The 22,820-nt window shown below is 42.1% G+C and overlaps 1 protein-coding gene across 1 annotated transcript in view; it reads left to right on the top strand.

Annotated features, from left to right (window-relative positions):
• zfhx4 (zinc finger homeobox 4) overlaps nt 1-22,820 on the top strand; it is a 78,001-nt gene that overhangs the window by 3,699 nt on the left and 51,482 nt on the right. Inside the window, 4 exon segments of the mRNA XM_072378760.1 lie at nt 16,316-18,857; nt 19,262-19,474; nt 19,930-20,224; nt 21,949-22,490. Coding sequence (XP_072234861.1) covers nt 16,362-18,857; nt 19,262-19,474; nt 19,930-20,224; nt 21,949-22,490 — 3,546 coding nt within the window. The 5' untranslated portion in view covers nt 16,316-16,361.

Below are 22,820 nucleotides of genomic sequence, written 5' to 3'. Positions count from 1 at the left end.
CATTGAGATTCAACTAAATGAGCTTCGACCCTCTGACTCCCAACAGACATTCATTAAGGGACAGTGCACACAGAGGGGTCTCTTTCTGCCAATAGGTGTGTGTCTGTGCATGTGTGTTTATTCCTCCTTTCTGCACCATCTGCTGTGTGTGGTGCACGCATGTGTCCGTGCAAGTCCAGCAGCCGCACAGTGTGAATTTCCCTCCATTCAGCCGCCATTCCCCCCCATTCACCATTGCAGCAGAGCAGAGTAGACTGTTTTAACATACCCTTGATAGGTAGAGTGTCAGCCGTTTGAAAGCAAGAAAAGAGAGGGAAAAAGAGACAGAGGAAGAGGCACAAAAGAACTCTAATTGTAGCACGACCGCTTGGCTTCCTCCCTGATTCACGGCCATTACGATGTGAAAAGCACAACCGCCTGTCCTCCATTATCAAAACGGCAGGCCTACACACTCTCACATCCATACACACATACTCCCTGGAGGGAACCATGTAGATTTTTTTCATCTCTTGTCTTTGGGTCAAATAACAGTTGTCATTCTGGTCTCCTGATTTCTGTAGATTTCGTGTTGAACAAGTCGAGCATTTTCTTCACATGAATGATAGGTTGCAGAACTTTAAAAAGTAAAAGATCATTTTTCTAAGCTGAAGGATTCCAAGCTGGAGCAAAAAAAGTAACAGTCCCAGCAAAAGATCAGTTGCACTTGACTTTAATAGGCAAAGTTGTCGTCTTCTACATTTCTTCTTTATTTTCTTTATTTTTTTTTTAATAGTCTTTCATGCAACATCTTTGTGCAACTGTTTAGAACTTGTAGTTTTTGACACAAAGATATATAACAGCTGGACATGTGTGTTTGTGTGATGGTTGACCATCTGCAGTAGTAGTGTCAGAGTCTTCTGGCTCAGGGAGGCCAATATGGGGGAGAAGCTAAGAAGTTCGCTGCAGATCAGCATTATGTCTGAAAGAGGGGGGCTTCCTGTGTCAGCCCTGGGGCAACACCACTAACACACAATTTCTCTCCATCACACACACCGGCAAGATGCGGAGGAGGGTTAAAGACTTGGAAAGAGATCAAGCCTGTGTGTAGCTCCCGGGAAGGGTGCTTGTGAATATGCGAGTTTTAGTGTAATTAGCACTTAATTATATTAACATATGCAAATTGTCAGGCGGAGAGCTTGTACTGCCGGTGGGTATCGGCTGAGATACAAGTGACTCTATTGTACCACCATTGCAGAAAAGAGAATAATGGGTGTGTGTAAGGCAACCGGCCAGCAGCCAGGCAGAGACCCCCCCCCCCAAGAGGTAGCACGTTTAAGTCTATGGCTGAGCCAATTTGCCAAATTTCATTAGTCACCATGACAACCCTGTTAATTGTGATGACGAATGTCCCATGTTCCTGACCTGTCATCGGTTAGGATGAGTGTGCTGTACCACCCCCATTTAAAAAAATAAATTAAATTTTGTAAAAAAACATGAGAGGGGGTTATGGAGAAAGAGGCATGACTGTCCAGATTAAACCAGCTCACAATGACTCCTATTTACACATGTTCCGCTCATATGAGCATTTGCATATTCAAAAACACTGCCATCCTTCCTTGTCTGCTCAGTGTGTGTGTTTGCATGCACACAGACAAGATTGTGCACATGTGGAAGCAATGTGTCAGGGGGAATGACAGCTTTTCATTTGTGTGTGTTATTCTCTGCATGTCACATGTGTAACACACATACTGTCTGTGAAGCGAGGCTGGAACTGTGAGACTGGTATGACCCAGAGCGGTGATGTAGCTGAATCTTTTTTTTATTATTATTTTACAGGGCTGAGATTCTGCCAATGACTACTCAGGCCAGAATTAGGATGAGGAGTTCTGCCTGTGAAACTTCCACCTCTTCTTTTTATTCCATCTAAATATGTAATTACAGCACACTTTTAGCTACCCCCATCCCAGCTACCTGACTTCCTTTTTTTTGGGAATGGAGGACAAACATTTAATGTTCTGTGCTCCCCGATAGCCAAAGGTGGATAGAGATCGAGCCGAGTTGGTGCTACTAGTACTTGCATGCTAATCCTGTTTTTTGACAGGAACGTAAACTGATATAATTGCTTTTCAGAGGCAGGAACGGCGGTTTATACAAGTGTGAAAGCACGGGAAAGGGGATTAGCATTATTTTGCATAATGCTGGGCAGGCGCTGAATGGGGCATTGAACGCTTGACTGGGTGACAGAGATGAAAGAGAGATGAAATGCTCTACCCCTCTTCTCGCTCTCCCACCCTTTTTTCTCTCTCTCTCTCTCCTCAACCCTCTGTGTCTCAGGCTGCCACCGGGACACAACTGTTTGTGCTGAGAAGAACCCCGGAAACAACAGGCCTCTGCTTTTGGATGTTTGTTCGGATGCAAGCAGATGGAAGCTGTCATGTGAAGCAATATGTATGATAAAAGAGTAACGGTGGAGACTGGTAAATTCCCTAAGCCTCCATATATATACTAAAGTGGATCCCTAAAGCACTGGAGTGTACAATTATGTAGTGGATGGTTGTGGCTCAGGTAGCATTTACATGGAAGGAAGGGAGCGGCTTTCATGGATCAAACCAGACAACACTGCTCTTACATTTTCCTTTATTGAGATGTTTGCTAAGGATTTGATCGGATATCATCTGGGCAGAGGCAGCTGTGAAATTGCCAGGCAGGTGTGTTTTATGTGAACGCCTGCATGTGTGTGAGCTCTGGTGGTGGTGCTAAGAGGGAGCACAAGGGTGGTGACGCAGCTTAAAATTGCCACCGTGACTTCCATATGACCCAGCCCGACTTTGCAAGTAATTTATGATCAACCGTCATCATCTGGCGTATGGAAATGATCCAGGGTTGAGGGAGGGGCATGAGGTTAGGTGGTGGAGAACATGAACGGCACAAAGGCCGGTGTGGCCTGTTTTTGTTGTCTCTCATTGGACAGGATCCTCTTTCTTTGACCTTTTGCACGCCTTCCCTCGCCTTTCATATGCTAATTCTGGACAGACCCGAGGAGGAAACGTGCTGGAGCTGAGTGGAGGAGGACAAAGACTCTCTCTCTTATTCTCTGCCTTCTTTCCACGCTATATCTTCTCTTTTCTTGCCTCTTCCCCTCTCAAGCAACTTGACAGACTTTGGCATGAAAGGAAGTGAGTGCTTAGTGGATGGGAAAGGTGGGGATAGCATTCTCACTGTGACCCACACCACCTGTGAGGATCAAGTGTGCTGTAGTGATCCTTGGTTATGTGTATGTGGAGTTTTATTTTGAGTGGCCCTTGTAGTACGTATTGAAGATTGGTAATCGTTTGAGCCACGCCGCTTGTTGTGCTATAACACAGACAGTCAGTTGAGGAGAGATTTGTTGCTTTTCCAGAGCAGCTAGAGGAATTGTCATACAAGCACTATATTTCTCCTCATCTCTCTCAGCTATTTTAACTCAATCTCCTTCCAACCAGTAAAAGTACTGTCTCTGGCTAGGTAAAAGGATACTAATATAGTTACCACAACCCTCCCCTAACATAATACTTCAGTGCACCACTCTTAAGCATGACGTGGTTTCAATGCTCTTTTGGCTCTGTTATGGGAAGGGGGCATGTTATCTGTAGGAAATGTAATTTTTGTCCTCATTGAAATCGTTCATTATTGAGCGCGGTTATCTAAATGTTTTTGTTGCTGTTGGTTCAGAGCCAGTCAGGATTGCGTTACCCTCTTTCTCTCTCTCTCTCTCTCATGTCGCTATGTCTGCCTCTCTCTCATCTCGACAAGCCTTCATCAGTCTCTTAAGGGAAAATAGAAAGAGGGGGATTTTTCTCTACCCTCTTTTCTCCGTCCCGTTCTCAGGCTCTCCTGCCTATTTTGCATCAGCCATCCCGTACAGGATATTAGCCATGGAAAAACATGGGTCTGCGTATTTCATTTAGAATAATGTGTTTATTCTTCTCATTTCAAAGTGGAAGTGTGTGTGAGGGGTGGGGGGTTTCAGTGGGTGGGGAAAGAACAATCGGGGCCGTGTGTTTGAGTATTCTTTCTGTTTGATCTACGGTCCTGTGGGCTTTGGGGGTGGCAGAGATTCTCAGGTTTAGGTCAGATAAAATGAGCTGATGAAAAATATGAGGCCTCTCAGTGTACCACTGATTGTTTTCTCTATACGTCTCTGTTGGTGTCTCATGTTCTTTGTTTCTTTTTGTCTCATCTTTCATCATCGGATGCCCTCTTTTGCTCAGTTGAGGAGCATGGTGGTCAAGTATAAGGAGTGACTTTTCCAAAAGTGATTGGGCAATTTGAATGCATAAAGAAACTCACAGATACATTAGAAGTTTTAACTTTATTGCTGTACATTTCTACAAATGGTTGTATTTCTGCATATTGATTTTGTACTAGAAGCTGTAGATACCTTTCAAGCTGTGACATTGTTTGTCCTCTATAATTTTTGATGTATTCAATGTGAAAGACACTCGCTCAGCTCTTCAGGTCCATGCGAGTCCCTCAAAGTCTTCATCCTACATATTCAACAAAGTATTCAGCAGCATTTTATTTTAGAAAGGTTTGTCCCTCCTGTACTTACCCACAAAACAATGCATGGTACAAAAGGTTATATGCCACATTCTATCGATTGCTCTCAGAAGTATTTTGAGAGCCATGAAAGCTGGCATGGTAAAAACAAAACCATGAAATATATGCCCAACTGCATCATTCAAACAGAAGTTAAACAACAATCTCTGAGCTCAGAGGAAAAAAACAAAAAGTTGATGAATGACTAAGTCTCTCCAGGTTTGAGAAAAGACACCCCACAATAGCACAAGACGTCTCATGACAAATGATACATTCTTTTCCCTGTTGGCCAAAGACAAAGGCAAGGATTGAAAAGGCAGAGAGCCCAGTCACAAGATGTGCACATTAATAGACCTTAAGGAAAGATGGAATAATAAGAAGGAAGTGATAGTTTATTTTTTCAGAAATCATTAGAATATGCATGCAAAATTAAATGTGCTTTCTTCTTGGTTTATATGTTTCTGATTTGTATCTCTATCAGCATATTGATGTATATTGCAGGTGTGTAACATGATTGGCTTGCGATATTCCTGAAGGCAATAGTATCATGGTCATAGCAAGGCCATTGGCAAGTTTCATTGGGGAATATGTAGCTAATTAATTATGCATTAGTTGTGGACTTGAATAAACTGTATAATGAGAGATGAAATGAAGGAATTTTGTTGGAAATTGTTGTTATCTTTGTTCAAACTCAGTTTATACTGACTTAAAGAGAACATGAATGTGCTATTTCAGAATTATATGGAAACTGTGGTCAACAGTTTGTCTGTGTTGGAAGTGCCTGCTAAACAGTGCTGCTCTAGGGTATATTTCTGATAAAATTACAAATAACTTTTGAATGAATAGTTGTGTCCCGTTTTAATGGCATGATTAGAAGAAAAGTAGTAAAAAAATAAAAAGGAGAGAAGATATGCTCTTTTCCACTGTGTCTGATCTTAAACAGTCATTCAAGCATGTGTCTCTACAACTCCCGGAGGAGAATTCAGCCAACACTATCCCCCTCAAACCATACCTCTTTTTCTGGCCTGGCACCAGCTGTGGAATAATCTTTAATTATTTGCTTTTAAAAAGAGAGGGAAAAAAAACAAGACTCCTCTCTTTCTGTGACAGTAAAGAAGAAGAGCAGAGCAGGAGCTGGAATGTTCTTGTATATGAAATTGTAGGTATTAACAGGGCTAGTTTTTGTCAGCGGTTTTCGTGATGTATCAGCGCTCTGCACCTAGACTAAATAAAGAGGAGAGTTTTGCCTTGTTTCATCCTAACAAAGATGAGCAGATATACAAAGGCTTTGGAGGAACTGTTAAAAAAGCAAAGTATTTTGAAGAATGGACGTCTTCCTTAACATAATACCTAAACATGTGTCACAATGTGGTGATGGATGGGCTGCTCATCTGTTTGGTTTGTTGGAGACTCTTATCCATTTGGAATATTCTTAAATGAAAGGCAGTCATTTTCTAAGATACCACAGCCTTTGGTGATTCCTTGCTACTTTCATATATATACAGTTTTAAAAATGAAGACAATATCTGTTTGAAAGAGGTTTTGCTTTGCAGGGATCACAATATGTATGCTTTTGTTTATTTAAGAGAGAGTAGAAAAGAGACCATGCTGACTCTGGACCTGGGCTTCCTTGTCATTGGCCTCCACAACCCCATAGTTGTCACATAAAGAGCAATAAGCACTCATAATTACACTCACATAGAGAAAGAAAACAAACCACATTGTTTTAAGAATGTTTGATTCAAATACATTACCGTGTTTCTTTTATATGGTTATTTCCTACAGTGAGCAGTAATGTAATGGATCCTTTATATCTCAGCTCTCTCTCTGTAGGCTGGCCCTAGATCTGCGAGACATGGTGTTTATTTGATAAAGGAATATTGTGGTGTTAATCTAAAACCATGCTTATTATATCTGACAGTTGTTTGTTTGTAGTGAAATCCAATTAAAATGTACACTTTTCAACTTCATTGCTCTTTTTTTGCTCCTTCTCCTCCCTCTATTCTCCTTTTACCCTCCTACAGTAACCAGAAAAAGAGCCTATGATGGCTTAAATAACAACTGTGCTTTCCTTGTGGTTTTTGTGAGAAGAGGGCAAACTCACAACAGCTGTCAGAAAAAGGGGGTTTGTTTAAAAAGCAAATGGCTTTGGTCTAAAGTTCATTTGGAGACCTCTCTAATTAAATAGAGAGCCGAAAGCTTAAGTTAATTAGTAATTCCCTGGGTCCAGAAATTAGACCTGTCACGAGTGTTCATGCTCTTGGACAGCTAAAAGGTATTGTGTGTTTTTCCATATATCCCCTGTTTGCTCACATCTCTGTGTGTTTAAATGTGTGTTAATTTGTGCTTCTTTTAAAGTAAGGTAAGCACATTTTTCCTGTTGAAATGCTTAAGACATTAATGGTCTTTTTGTGGCGTGTCAAAGAAGTGCTCAGGAGATATTTAAGTGAGGGGTACATAGCTTGTGGCGTCAGTCAGGATACCTGCCCTATGATTATGTTTATGAAGATAATGACAGGGCCAGGGTCCCGCCGTGTACCTCCTTTAGAAAACAGCGGGGGTTTGAACTTTAAACTTTATTGTTACTCCTGGAAAAGAACTGTAAGATTTAGTCGACATGTCTAAGAAATGTCTGTACAATTAGTAAGGTGTCTTTATCCTTCTCTTCTTTTCTCTTCTCTTCTCCTCTCCATTGTAATTGGCCTTGATAAGCACAGGTTAAGCAAACATAAATCAGCCAACTTTGACACAGCGGAGAGACAAGTTGTCCCTACCTGTTCAGGCCATAATTGAGTAATGACAAGTATTTTAGATGGAAGCAAGTACACAGCTGTTGAAAAATCCACTCACTTAAACCGTGTGTCCCATGTTATAACTTAGCTGTACTGCCAACATGGTTATTTGTCACTCGATACTGATCAACATCTTTCACCAAATAGGGGAACATTTGTGACATTTTTTTTTTCCTTAAAAGGAATTTGGCAACAAGTAGCGGGAGTTGCTACGCAAGTTTGTAATGCTTAATAATAGCCTTCAGAGTATCAGTAGGACCTGCTGCTCTTGCGAAACAAATTTCAGAGCTGGAAAATTACTTCACGTTTTTAATATCAGACCGTTGTGCCAAGTATATAAAGAATAAGTCATATATATGCTATTTGGAGTCCTAAAATAAGTCGCACACACACAAGTTGTTTCACAAGCTTCACACTTATCATAGCATGAAATAAGCAGAGAATCTGAGGCTCATGGTAGTTGATGCAGTATAACCAGTCGTTTATATTTGCCAGGTGGATATGAAATGCCTGCGTCAGAGACTGCTTTCTGTGTCTGTCTGTTAGTGTGTGCACACTATCCTTGACTGACGTGGACAGTGTTTGCTTAACCTCTTCTGCGCTGCACCGCCGCAGCCTTGTCAATTAAAGTGTGTGTGTGTGAGAGAGAGAGCGAGCAAGAGAGAGAGAGAGAGAGAGAAAGAGTTTAGCAATGGCAGCTTTCATTTTTCATGTTCCCAACAGGGTTTTTTCTAAACAAACCCACTGAGAGGCAGAGTGAGTGATAGAGAGGGGTCTGAATCAACACAAATGAGTGATATTTGTAATTTTTCCTGCACTGGCATGTAATTGTATCCACACACCCCAAGTGAAAACATCTATTCGAGAGATATTTTTTTTTCTGGCTTTGTATTTAGCAGGATTATTAATTTCACTTGGCAAATAATCCCACCCTGCCACCGCGTTCGACTTTATGTGTTATTGTGGAGATGAGGTGTGTGTGTGTGTGTGTGGACTCATGCTTTTGCCTCATCCAAAAGATAAGGCTGTGATTTATGTAACAGCTAAGCCCTCTCATATTGTGTACGTTGTACCTTGCAAGAGCATGATGAGCAGGCTAGATTAATATTTATTTAGCACAGGCAAATCAAGGATTAAGCAGTCATCATTTTAGCTCTAATCCATGTCTCTGGTGAGATGCAGAGACAAATAGAAGCAGATTACTAAACAAATAACGCCACAACACAACAATTAGTTGGCGACTTGCTTTCCTCAACAGTTCAGAAAAAAAGAGGACATTAGATGTGCGAACTCGTGTGAAAAACACACACACAAGTTGTTTTGTTCACTCATCTCTTGCTTTCATAAACTATTGTTCCCACTGTTTATGTACCTCTCCTTGACTCAAAAGTTCTCATTCTCACCATCCCTCTGTCCTCAGAAGAATCCCTCATTGAAATTAGCGGCGGTTTGTCTGATTCACTCATCTGACGTAAATGTGTCTCATGATCTTTCCACTGTCCGAACACACATGCACACACCCGCACACTCAGATTCACACACAAACACACACAGACTGACACACATGCATGAGCAATGAATACTTCTTTCTTGGCTCTAACCACGTGGGAGAGGGACAGCTTGCTTAAACTGTGTGAGTCTGTGTGTCTGTGAGTGTGTATGTATTACAAATTACTGTGGAGTCTGTAAATAAAATTACATTCTTTGCTAATTGAGTTAAACTGCTGTTCTGGAGATGCGGCAAAGAAGATGAAAGCTGCCTGTGTATTTTTTTTTCCCTTCAGTTTGTATGTTGCAAAGCTCCGTTTGTGTGAACACATATGTGTGTATGTAGAGTGGTAATCTAGTTTGTTCTTAGCACTCTCAGGTGGTAAACTGTCAGGGATACAGGGTGTGTGTGTACCTGTTAGCCTAAATTTATGCAAAGTGTCCAACTTCGCCTCGCAAAGCAGATGATCAGGAGCTGGAGCTGGACTTAAAAAGCAGGGTGTGTGTTGTCTGTAGGGGGGCACCCCTCACATAGAGAGGAGCAACAAGGAACAGCGAAGGGGCCAAAAAGAGCATTAGAGAGCTGCTGCTGTGCGGTAGAGGGGTGATAAGGCAGGGGTCCAAACCAGATGTTAGAGTGATTGAAAGAAAATAAAAAAAGAGATAAATAAAGAGAATGAACAGACAAGTCGTGCTGTGACGGAGAAAGACAGCGAGGAGCATAGAGACAGAGAATGCCATCCTCAGTTCCCCTTTGCCCTCCTTCCTCTCTTTCACCCGGCCACTGAATGTTAATGGCTTTTCTGCCCTCCCTCCCCTTCTCACCCCCCCCCCCTCAACATGCACACACATATATCCCTCCCCATGGACACTGGCGCATTGTTTGCAGCAGTGCTTCTATTCTTTCAAACTTAATTACCTTCTTGCCTTTTGTGGCGTCAGGGGCTGAAAGTTTTGCTCCTTGGCAGTGGAGGTCGTCACACATTCTTCGTCAGTGCATTCCCTTAATCTGGGGGGCGGGGGGGTGAAGGTGGAAGGATAGTGGTTTGGGGGATGTGTGTGTGCGCTTGGTTGGGGGGGATGAGAGAGAAAAGTGTGAGTAAAAGAGTCCAAAGCATGGAGCTTCTACCAGCATGCACTCCTAATGTGGCTTTAGTAACCCTCTGTGCATGTATATGCACGCGTGCATGGTCGTAATAGTCAGGGCATAGGCTGCCCTTTGTTTGTGCGGTTCATTTCCAATCAACCCTAATTAACTTGAGAGTGTTTCCAGATTGTCGGCAAAAGAAAAATCCCCACTTTTTTTCACTCCTCTCAGTCTTTGCTGTTTTGAGTTTGAGCAAGGGGAGGGGGAAAAAAAGTGGAGGCATTAGCTATGTAGATTGGCTTTGTCTTTGATGCTGGAAAAATCTTTAGCTTGGGCAGTGAGTAGTGACTGCGTCCCAGCAGTGTCTGACTGTTTATTTTCATGTTTCAGACTGAATTTAGCACAAAATTTAGCCCTTTCAAAGGCTTCTGGATATAGTTAGACTAGACTGTGTAAGCCCCAAAGTCCATTTGTAAGAATGTTAAATCCTGTCAAAGTTGTCTTTAATCCATTAAACTTTGTCTATATAGCTGTACAAGGAGCACATATATACCAGGATACTCATCCTACAGAAGCGTCCTGACGAAAAACTCAGTAGAAATTAATTTAACTGGGCTCCAAACTGAATAAGAACTCATTCAAGAGGGGTTGCATCCGAGCAGTTGACAATATATAGTTTTCACTTCATTCCAGTTGAAATTAGGACAGCGACTGCTGTAATCTGATCCAGAATCAGGTTCTAGGACCCATGGCTCATTGCTTTAGAGGAAAAAGATTCCGCATTGCCTGTGGGTTCAGCACTTCGTCTCATCTAGCCATCAAGTTTGCATATGTTTGCATACTACTCTGTACAACTTTGTTTTCCAACTCTCTAATCTCATTTGTTCTCGTTTTCTTTTTTTTTTAACCAGTTTTACCCTGTTATTTTATTTTTTTTTTGTCTCTCTTTCTCTAACAATGAAATATCAGGTATGAGCCTGAGGGGACTTGGGTGTAATGTTACCTGAGCAACGTATGAGACCAATTTACTTGTCATCAACCTGAGGGATATAGAGGCTGCATACCGGCTCTCACAAAAAAGGCCTCTTCTGTCTTCTAGATTTCTCCTTTTTACCCCATTCTCTGAATCTTCTCTTACTTCATTTGCCTCCTTCTACAATCCAAGATCATTGATCATGTCCAGGATAATTTTGATTTGCGAGAAGACATTATACCAGTGTGGGTAATTTGTACAACAAGAGTTGTGTGTTAAATGTAGCGGTACTTAAGGTGTCTGGGATGTGACTTGCAATAATGATAAGGTGTCCTTTAATAATTAAGGCCTTTGCTCACAAGGGAGACACAAGGAAGAGGACTTGCAGACAGAAATGGGTGTGTGTGTTTGTTTTTTTTGTTGTTTTTTTTTAGGGGGGGGGGGCACTGCTGAGATCTACTGAATGCTGTGTCTAATATTACACCTCCAGGCAACAAACTGGGGCTGCATTAAAACCTTTTGTGAGGATAAGAAGTATAGACGACAAAAAACAGTTGGTCTCACAAAACCCTCCCCTTCATCCTTTTGCAATTATTTTCCCTCTGTCCTTTCTTTTAAGACTTTACACAGAGAGCATTAGGTCGTCCTTTGTGATTATGTGCACGTGTTTGTGCTCGCGTACATCAGCACTCTGATGGCAGTCGAAGCTCCTCTTGCATTTTGAGGAAGGAGATAATTCCCCTCCTCCTTCATCCCTTTTGTTTTTCATCCCTCCATTTCTGCATGGCAACAAATAAACAGGTCTAATTAGACCAGAGTGGACCTATTCATGGCACTGACAGTGGGAGATGGATGTAGGGGCTTTCACTCCGTCCTTCCTCTTTGTCTTTGGCTAACGCTTGGTGACATTTTGATAGAAGATTTGGTATTAGACTGAGAGGCCACATGCTGGGAGAGAGCTGACTTTCTAGAAGACCTCAAGAAATGGACATATAGCTAAAGTTTCACGCTGTCTCTGACTTTGTTGTTTGACTTTCCTAGCTGTCATGGGTCACCTTAAAGATTCAGTCTGTCTGTGCCTGTAATGTTATCAGTTATAAGATGAACTCACTTGTTACCCCAAATCAGTTTGACAAGACAAAACATAAAAACCCTTTTGAGAACGTAGACAGCCACATCACAAAGCATAGATGTGCCTAATTCCGGTGTTTACAAATGCTGTAAACTCTCACCACACTATTAAAAGTGCTTGCTGCCTTTGCATTAAATGTCAGACAGTGATGAAGAATGTGAACCCAGCAGATCCTTGTGTAAGCAAAGACAGCAGTGTGGCGACACTGCAATTACGGGTTTGTCATAAGAGGCTGCAACTCCGGCTAATGCGTGATAGCTTGACAAGAGGACAAAAATAAGAGGAGACGTTGACATCACCACCTGCCCAGTAGCTCAGGTCCACATTGTTTTCATGTTGTACTTCTGTAAGACACAACTTCAGATCAAAATGGAAGCATGTTATGATTAATCTGAGTCTGATAGAAAGCAGAAAAGTTGGAAAAATTGGTAAAAGCAAAGAGAATTCCCCTCCTTCAGACTGCCTCACTGTCTCTCAGGGAGCTACTGAAAAGCAGATGGAAAGATAGTGGAAAGAGAGCAAAGGGGTGGGAGAGAGGAAAAACAAAAGGCTAAGGAGTCTCATAGCCCTTTCAACCATCAGAACTAGCAGTGTCCAAAGCAGGCATTCCTGGGCTATTATTTGCCTCTCACTGGATCTGATCTGCCACTTTAATTACCTTAATGATATGTGTGTCTGTCTGTGTGCTTTTGTGTGCGTGTGTGTCAGCCTCTGTCCGTGTGCATATGTGTGAAAGCAAGGGGACATGCTTAATTAAAAAACAGAGGTAGGAGCGGCTCAGGCCATCCCTTTTGTTCTCCTGTTAAAAAAAGGGAACTGTTTCTGCGGTGTGGAAAAACCTGAGCTTCATTGTTAGTTTCTCTCTATGTATCTGTCTGTCTTTTGCTCTCTTACAAATGAAAGTAGTCTGGTTGGTTAGCAGAGCGAAGGAAGCCAGTGGGGGAGAGAAAAAGGAATGTTTCTTGGCTAGTGGTAATATGATCTACCTTGAAAGAAGGAGAAGTGGGCACTACAGCTGTGAAAGGTGTGAAAGCATGGAGAAGGAAGAAAACAAAAATAATCTAGGACATAACTGATAACAGGCTGTTTTTATATAAATCTTTGGACTTTAAGGGTCTGATTATCCAATATATTATCACTTTTCCACCCAGCTATTTTTCATTAGAACATGTTGAATTGGTCAGATGACTTTGAAAATGCCAGGGTGCTTGCATCATGTTCGGTTTTCTTTTCTCAATGTATTGCTAAATTACTGAGTAACACAGATGTTTACTGCACTCAATCTTTGTTCCTACACATTGTAAACTCTGCTTTTACACATAGTATCTTGGGCCGATGGGCCCTTTTGTTGAATGTGTGTTTTGTATCTCTGTTGTTGAAAAAGCTTCTTTTTTTTTTTTTATCAGCACATATAGTAAAGAAACTACATGAGTATGTCCATCTATAAGCAAAAATGTTAATGGAATGTAATTACCAGCGACATTCATCACAACATGTTGCTCTGTCAGTTTTCTGTTAGTAGCAAAAGTAATGGGTTCAGTTAGAGTTATAGGCAACTAAATAATAAACAGTTATGTTATTGTTGGCGGGCAGCACATATTTAAACAGCTGCTAACCTGTAGCATTAGGGGGGCTGATTTGCCAGTGCCAAGTGCTTAACACATTGGCTTAACCATAAGACATAATTCTATTCTTAAAGAGATGCATAATTCATAAACCAGTGTTTTATGTCCAAGCTACATTTCAAATGAGGGTTGCTCCCCAATGAAATAAGAAGTGGAATGACACCACTGACAAGTAGTAAATCCTGTCGTATCTGTCGCATTAGTCCTCAAACGCACTGCTTCTGAGGAGCTTTACCCACGATCACATTTTAACACAAGTCTTTAGAAGACGGACACTGGAGGAAAATATGAAGGGTATGTATGTTTAACTGCAGAAGGAAGCACAATATTCTGCTTTTGCATGATGTGAGTGTACTGGATAATTTATAGTAAAAAGCTGACTGAGCTGAAATTCAAGTGAATGTAAAAAGCCTTTATTTTATTAAGCCACCAACTAAGCTTATTTGTGTTTCTTTTTTTAATCCTGTCACAGTCAATAATGTTGAAAATTAAGACATACATTTGTGCAAAAACTGTTGTGTGTGCGTTTTGTTACCACACATTCTTGTGTCCGTTTCATCGCCTTGATTCTTTAGAATGTAGGGCTAATTATTGCTAATGTTTTTTCCAATTTCAGTTGAAGTTAACATGAAAGCAAGTGTGTTTGCATACAGAACTGTGTGCTGTAGAGGAACACAGCTGTTATCCCCAGATTAAAACTCTGTTTTCTCTTTTTAAATCCCATTGATTCAATGGTTTGATGCTTTAGAAGCCCACTAAAGATACTTAATGTGACTGGACTCATAATGTTTCAGGTATGATACACTCTGTCTTCCATAATTTGATTATTGTGAAAACTATTTTCTCTAGAACGATGCTTTATCCCCGCTCTGATTGAGAGTAAGTGCTTGTATTTAGGAGAATATTTTGTCATGCACATCTCTCACTTTTACTTCCCGTCTCATGCCACAGCCATGCTGAACTGATAAGCCCTAAAATTATTTTCCTCCTTCTTGTGAATTTATCTTTAATCTGATGAACAGAACGATACACAATGAGATACAGAAATGAAAAAATAATATTTTCTTTCTTTCTTTTAATCTATCACTAGTCCCACTGAATCATCTCTAGGAAATGTCAGATTAAACCTGATTGTAGCGTGTGCACTCACATGCACCCTCAAAACACGCTCCCACTCATGTTTGATTTCATTCCTCACGCTTTTACTGTCCCTCCCACCGGCTTTGTTTAGCCTTGGATTGTTGCGGATTAATCCTCTAATTGCTTTGTAGCTTTGTTGTTAGGGAGAGGCATTGTAGAAAAAGAGGGAGAATTAAGCAGCAGGTGGATTGGGTTAAAGGTTAACATGCCTCTTTAAAGCTTTCTTTTAATGCTAGCTCATTTACATGCAAGCATCTGAAAGGAGCTGGTACTGTATCAAGTGAAAAGACCTATGCATGTACAAGTAGTTCTAATTTGCTGCATTTGCTGAGCAGGATTTTTTTTATTGGTTTGCGTTTGTGGACTAAGGAGGATTTTTCTGCCATGAGTTTTTGGGTGCTGTAGCATTTGTGCCTTGTTGTGAAAGGCCAAGAGATTTGAAGTGAGGGGGGTGAAAGGATAGGCAGCCACCCAGGATAGATAACATCTCACTTGTACTCCAAACATCATTACTCCTGGAAGTTTGTTCTTTCTTTCTTGGGTCTTTCTCAGTGTCTCTTGGTCTCTTTGTTTCTTTCTTACTTTCCCCTGTTGCATGAAACAACAAATGAATATAAGGATATGCATTCCTATGTATCAACACTAGAAATGTTACATGCTACATTTTCACATTGTACAACTACTGCCACAGAGTTACATAAACTTTCCTTCTGTACAAACAGTGTACGTCATACCTTCAGTGCATTAATTGGTTAATATCTGCTGCCTATTTAGTAACTCCTGACTGGTAAGAACGTTCCAAGATTGACAGTAAACAATTGATTCCTTTAGTCAACATATTTTCTGGGATAACTCCTAATCTTTTCTTCATAATAGTTGTTTGAAGTCACAGCCCACTGAAGTAATGTCATTATCAAGAGTATTTAATGCACTGGACAGTCCTTTAAATATCCATATTGAAAAGGAAAACATTGTAGTCATGGTTGTACAAAAATGCTAGGAGGAGTTAATACTGCTTTTCTCCACTTTTCAAAAAGTTCAATGTGTTTGCTACTTTTATTTTACTTTTGGTGGCAAAAAGCACCATTTGGATTGAAAGAGTTGTGTAGCAGTAATGCCAAAATGTCTGCCTCAATCTGCAAAGAACTTAGACAATTATTCTGGACAACAATAAAGATCAATTTCAAGGCTTTGAGTTGTGATATTTTTTTTCTATAACACTCCAGTTCATAATCAGATGAGAGCCACAAAAGTAACAAAAATCACAAATACAAGCCCTATGAATTCTATTGCCCATGATGCTGACAACCTTTACAATCTTTTAGCGTATTAAAGTTTACAATGACACAATTACTGTTTGGGTTGAATCTGAGTTTAGAGTACATTGGAATTATTTAAAATAATTAACTCCTGCTCCCGAAAAAAACATTAGCAATATTTAGAATATGAAATAGTTGTCATATCCCATTTACTAAATATTTTTTTCTTTTTTTTTCTCATTTGTCTTTCTCCGTAACTCAGGTCCCTGTTGGGCTGGATGCGATGAGATCCATATGTAGTGGTTGTCATGGCAACTTGTGACTCTCCCCCTATGGTGTCGTCGCGGCAGCAGGAACATGGTGGCCAGAGGTTGGATGCTGCTGCTGCGGACAACTCAGACGTCTCCATGGAGACCAGTGTCACAAACAGCAACAATGCCAACAAAAACCAATCGTCACCTGCTGCCATTGGAGAGCCGGAGAATGGCCTTGGAGGGCCTGTTGTGAGCCCGCTTAGGTCCACTACTACCCCCACCACTGTCAGTGCAAATTTTGACCCTGTAACTGAGCAGAGTCGGAGAGAAAGCTTTACTACCGGTAACAAAGGGAGTGTTACTGGAACTTTACCAGGAGTAGGAGGAGGAGCAGCTTTGGGTTCGGACTGTTCTGCCCCTGCCACATCACCTGTGGCACCAGCAAAGGAGATCCCCTGCAACGAATGTTCTAATTCCTTCTCCAGTTTACAAAAATATATGGAGCACCACTGCCCCAATGCCCGCCTGCCTACTGCTGGAGGTCACGAGGAGGATGAGGAGGTTGAAGGGATGATAGAGGAGGAGAGTGACGATGAAGGAGACCGTGATGTGGGTGCTGCAGAAGTGGGGGATATTAACAGTGAGATGGAGATGGAAGAGGACAGTGATGTGGAGAACCTGTGCGGTGAGATCATCTACCAGCCCGATGGCTCTGCCTTCATCCTGGAGGACTCCAAAGAGCAGCGTGGCAACCTTGGGGGCCTCTCTGGGGCTCTCCAGTTCAGGGGCCTGATGTCCTCCCAGACCTTCCCCAATGCTCAGGCCAACAGTAGTCAGAGTGGCCTGAGCACAGGGGGGGAGAGGTTGGAGCAGCCCGCTGCACCCATGTCCTTCTACCCCCAGATCATCAACACCTTCCACATCGCCTCATCCCTTGGGGGTAAAACCCTAGTGACCGACCACCCCTCCTTCCCAAATACCTCAGCTGGAGGGCTGGTGGGCGCTGATCCTGTGTTGCACAGTTTCCGTGTCTATGACCTCCGCCACATAAATGACAAAGACTATCTTACGGCGGATGGTGCAGCCAAAAACTCCTGTGTGTCCAAAGATGTCCCAAACAATGTGGACTTGTCCAAGTTTGAGGGCTGTGTGGCCGATGGGCGGCGGAAACCTGTGCTCATGTGTTTCCTGTGCAAGCTGTCTTTTGGTTACAGCCGTTCCTTCGTGACACATGCTGTCCATGACCACCGTATGACCCTGAATGACCAGGAGCAGAAGCTGCTGGGCAACAAGCATGTCTCTGCTATTATCCAGGGTATCGGGAAGGACAAAGAACCTCTTATAAGCTTTCTGGAACCAAAAAAAACCCAAAACTCTGTGCTACCCCACTTCCCCTCACCTGCCAACTTCCTAGGGCCAGATACGGGGCTCCGTGGCTTGTGGAATGCTTTCCACAGTAGTGGAGAGAATGCAGATTCTCTTCAGGCAGGTTTTGCTTTCCTGAAGGGCAGTGCCAGCAGTTCCTCCTCTGACCAAACCCCCAGAACCCAAACCATGCCAAAGGCTGAGACCAACCCAAACCTCGGGGGTGGGGCTGGTGCCCACAGAGCCCCCAGTGGGAGTTCTGCTGCTGCTGCCTCTAGTGGCAGTCTGGAAAGTCGGTACTCCAATAGTGACTGCAAAGGCCACGTTAGGGACACATGCACTTTGCAACCCAATGGGCCGGACCTGAGCCAGTACCCGTCCATCAAGCGGGAACCCGGTACAGTGGGAGAAGAAAGTCCAGAGCAGGATGAGGACACTTACTCAATTGGTGGTGGAGTTGAGATGGAGGCAGATGAGGAGGAGGAGCAGGCCATGACCATGACCATGACTGGCCAGGGGGCCGACAGCACGAGTAGCAAAGATTTCCCTCTCTTAAACCAAAGTATTCCCCCCCTTTCCAACAGTGTGCTTAAATTGAACAGTGACAGCAAAGGCCCTGCATCCACCTCCTCTTCCTCCCTGCCAGTTTGTGAGAAGCTGGAGATGGAGAAGAGCCGTCTGTCCACTGCCCTGGCAGCTGCCAGAGAGCGGGAGAGCAGCAACGACTCTACCAGTGAAGGCCTGGTAGGACGGGATGGGTCATCGCCATCCTCCAACCCCCTTGACATGATGTTGTTGCGCAGAGATGATGAAAGTCCCGGGCCTTTACATCAACACACAGGAAATCCTAGTACACCTGGAACTCCAGGAACACCTGGCACCCCTGGTCCAGGTGAAGGATCTCCAGGTAGTGGGGTGGAGTGCCCTAAGTGTGACACAGTCTTGGGATCCTCACGATCTCTGGGAGGGCACATGACAATGATGCATTCACGTAACTCCTGCAAGACACTGAAGTGTCCAAAGTGTAACTGGCACTACAAGTACCAACAGACACTGGACGCTCACATGAAAGAGAAACATCCAGAGTCTGGTGGATCATGTGTCTACTGCCGCACAGGACAGCCTCACCCTCGTTTAGCCAGAGGCGAAAGCTATACTTGTGGATACAAGCCTTTCCGCTGTGAGGTCTGTCCATCCCTTTTCCATCGTTATAGATTTTCAGTTTCCTTTTGACATTTTTAATTTTTCAAATTAAATATTGCATTTGTTTGTTTCATTATTTGCTTTTTTATTTTTTCTAAGGGGGGTACTAAAATTGGTTACTTGGTTCAACAAATGTAGGCTGATGATAAAAAGCATTATCTCTAAACATAGATATGGCTGTTTGCTTTTAAAAACTTTTTTGAGGCTCAGATATAAGTACAATCATACACTGAAAATTCAGCATCAGAGTTTTCTTTTCTAAACTAAAGAAAAGTTGAATTTCTATACTAGGTCATACATCAAATATTACCCACTCTGTTATAGATACATTTATTGCTTATCATGCATGATTGTTATTAATTTGATTGATAATCCTTCTTTTTTAGGTATGCAATTATTCAACTACCACCAAAGGAAACCTTAGCATCCACATGCAGTCAGACAAGCATCTAAACAATGTGCAAACACTCCAGAATGGTGGCAGTGAGGCACAATACAACCACAACCATGCCAATCCAGTACCCAGTGCCAGCCTTGGTGGAGGTTGTGGTGCACCGTCGCCTTCCAAGCCCAAGCAGAAGCCCACTTGGCGCTGTGAGGTAATGAAAGAAACAGAGCATCATTGTAGCACAGTGGTAGCAACATACCAATTAGCTTGTTGCACTGTCTACACAATGAGCCAGTTATTTCCCTGTGCGTCACCATGTCTATTATTTTTCTTAGCCACATCATCTGACCTCTGGTATTAAACAGGATTTCTTATACATTCTAGCAATATCTGCAAGCATTGGGAAATCTGTTAGAAATTTAGCATCTTGGCTGTAATACTATTTTTGAATGAATAATCTGTTATTCTTTGGATTGTAAATGTATATTCTTTTGTTGCTTCTGCTATTATACGTTGTGCCCATTTCAGACTTTCTATAGCTGTAAAGGACTACCATTATTATTGATTTAAAATCTATTTGAAGAGTAATATAATGTAATTATGATGATTAAGCTAACAGAGTTTTATATGCTAATGCATGCAATTTTCCTATTCTACAACCATCAGGTGTGCGACTACGAGACCAATGTGGCACGGAACTTACGAATCCATATGACTAGCGAAAAGCACATGCACAACATGATGCTGCTGCAACAGAACATGAAGCAGATCCAACACAGCCTCCATCTGGGACTGGCTCCAGCCGAGGCAGAGCTTTACCAGTACTATCTGGCTCAAAACATGGGTCTCGCAGGAGTAAAACTGGAGAATCCAGCTGGCAGCAGTGGCCCAGACGCCCAGATGATGATTAACCCATTTCAGTTAGATCCTGCAACTGCTGCTGCTCTTGGATCTGGCCTAGGTGAGAGATACTAGATTTGGCATGAAAGTCAAAGATGAGCATGTCTGATAAATTTGATATAGAGAAAAAAGGCAAGGTATTAATATTTATTATTAGTGTTACTGTTTTTGTTGCAGCCAACCTTGTTATTCAGTTTTCTTCTACTCGTTTTTCACGGCTAGTTTTATCTTTTTTATCTCATAATCTGATGCCATCTAGGTAATATTTTTATCTCTCCGTGTTTCCTTTGTTACTCTTCATTTTTCACTGTGCCCTCTCACCTTTTTTTATGTTTTCATCCTTTTTACCTTGGACCCCTTCCCTTGTCGTTCTCTCTTTTTCTTTCTCTCTTATCTCTGCTCTTATTTGGTCCCTCTGTCATTGTCTCCTTTCTTTGACCCCTCTCACTGATTAAAAAATGATTATGAGATGCCACATGAGAATTATTCTTAATCTTTCATTTGTAATTTTCTTAAGTCAGCTTAATCCCCCCACTACCACCACCACCACCATCCAAACCTTTACTCACCCTGGAGAGAACACACATCTATACGCACTCATACACACTCTCACAAACAGCAGGAAGCGGATTCCCGTAGGAGGGAGAGAGATTTAACAATGACCCTGCAGTGTTACACACCCACTCCCTCCTCTAGTGTGGAGGTCACAGCCCAGCTAGCAGATGTACTCCCAGTGAATTACACTGATAACACACAGTTCCCCATAGTGAGCGCAGCTGTACGTAGGTTTAAATGGTGTGAGCAGGATATTAATTTAGATTCAAACGCTTACACAAATAGACACATGTATGCATAGATAATGAACATGCATGCCCATATGTACTAAACAGTAGATTTTTATATTGTTGATTTCGACATGCATTTTCTCATCGCATTTAAATTAGTTTTTATTTTTTTAAACCAGCACTCACAACATCAACAAAAAGAAAAAAAAACACCCACTAACGAACATGTATTAGTCATCCCCCAATTGGGACAATAATCATGTGACATAATGATTCACATTATGTTTAAGCAACAGTGCATGTTATGATATCTGAAAAGACACGACGAGCTTTGGTAACACGCATTGGGGACAATGACAAGATCAAACGAAGGAATTGATTACATTTGCATGAATGGCAGATCTGTTTTTTGTCCAACCGTGGGCAGAAGAAAAGGACAGCATGTGTAATGCATTGATCAGCTTTTCAAATCTGTGTGTGGATGTGAGAAAAGCCTAGAGCTCTAAAACCGTTGTCCCACCATTGCTGAGAGCAGTAATTAAAGCTACCTGATGAGCGAGTTAGCAAGTTGAAAAGGATGATTGTAATTGATCCTGATTCAATCCTATTAAGGTTTTTTATAGACAAGACTTTGTAAGGAGCCCCAGTCCTCTGTGAGGCTTTATTTTATCAAATCCTTTTGTGTGAGAGAGGCATGCATGGAAGACACTTCTTTTTCCACACTTAATTTAATTTAATAAAAAGAGTCTTTTGCTTTTCTCTCTATCCTTTATCTTTCTCTATACATGTCTACCTTTCATTTTCACCACAGCTTTGTATTACTGTCATATTTCATTGTTTTTATTTACTTTTTATCCTGCTGCCCACCTTCTGCTTAACATAATATCATTGTATGCTTCCCTGTACAAAACATCTAATGAGTTTCTAGGTTTTTTCTTTTTAAATCAATGTTTGTTCTATTCTGCTGTCTCACCAGTGTTTTCACTCATTTTGTCCACAGTGAATAGTGACCTTTCAGCAGAGTTGCGTCTTGCCAGTGGTCAACTGATGGCAGATGACTTATCCCTGGTGTCCTCGGGTGGAATGGGGGGCATGTCTTCTGCAGACCCCTCCCTGTCCTCCTTGTCGCCACCTATCAACGATCCCTCGCTGCGCCTTTACCAGTGTGCTGTGTGCAACTGCTACTCCACAGACAGCCTGGAGGGCCTCAACGCCCACGTCAATGCTGAGCGCTCCCTGCCCGAAGAGGAGTGGCGCTGTGTGGTGGGTGATGTTTACCAGTGCAAGCTCTGCAGCTACAACACTCAGCTCAAGGCCAACTTTCAGCTGCACTGCAAGACAGATAAGCACATGCAGAAACACCAGCTGGTGGCCCACATCAAGGAGGGAGGCAAGGCCAACCAGTGGAGATTAAAGTGTGTGGCCATTGGCAACCCCGTGCACCTCAAGTGCAATGCCTGTGACTACTACAGCAACAGCGTGGATAAACTGAGACTACATGCCACCAACCAGAGGCATGAGTCTGCCATCCGCCTCTATAAGGTAGAAACATTTTTACCCACACTGTGCTTTGCAAATATCACTAATGACAAGTTGTTGTCCAAGCAGAGGCAAAAAAAAGAAAACAAAAAAACTCCCAATTATAACACATCACAAGAAATGTATTTATTTTTATAATTATATTTTCAAAAATTTAGTTGTCAATCCACTTTTTTGCAGGACAGAGACAGCACATTGCACACAGTATGACTACATTCCGACCTCCATGGATATAACAAGAATAGCCAAAAACACTTTTTTAAGAAAGGAATTTGACTCATCCTCTTAAATCCAGCATCACACAGATATAAAGTTCCCATGAGAATGAAATGA

Source organism: Leuresthes tenuis, unplaced genomic scaffold, assembly GCF_036924035.1.
Source record: "Leuresthes tenuis unplaced genomic scaffold, fLeuTen1.0.hap1 SCAF_24, whole genome shotgun sequence".
In the NCBI taxonomy this organism is placed as follows: Eukaryota; Metazoa; Chordata; class Actinopteri; order Atheriniformes; family Atherinopsidae; genus Leuresthes; species Leuresthes tenuis.
This window is presented reverse-complemented; position numbering and strand designations above follow the sequence as displayed.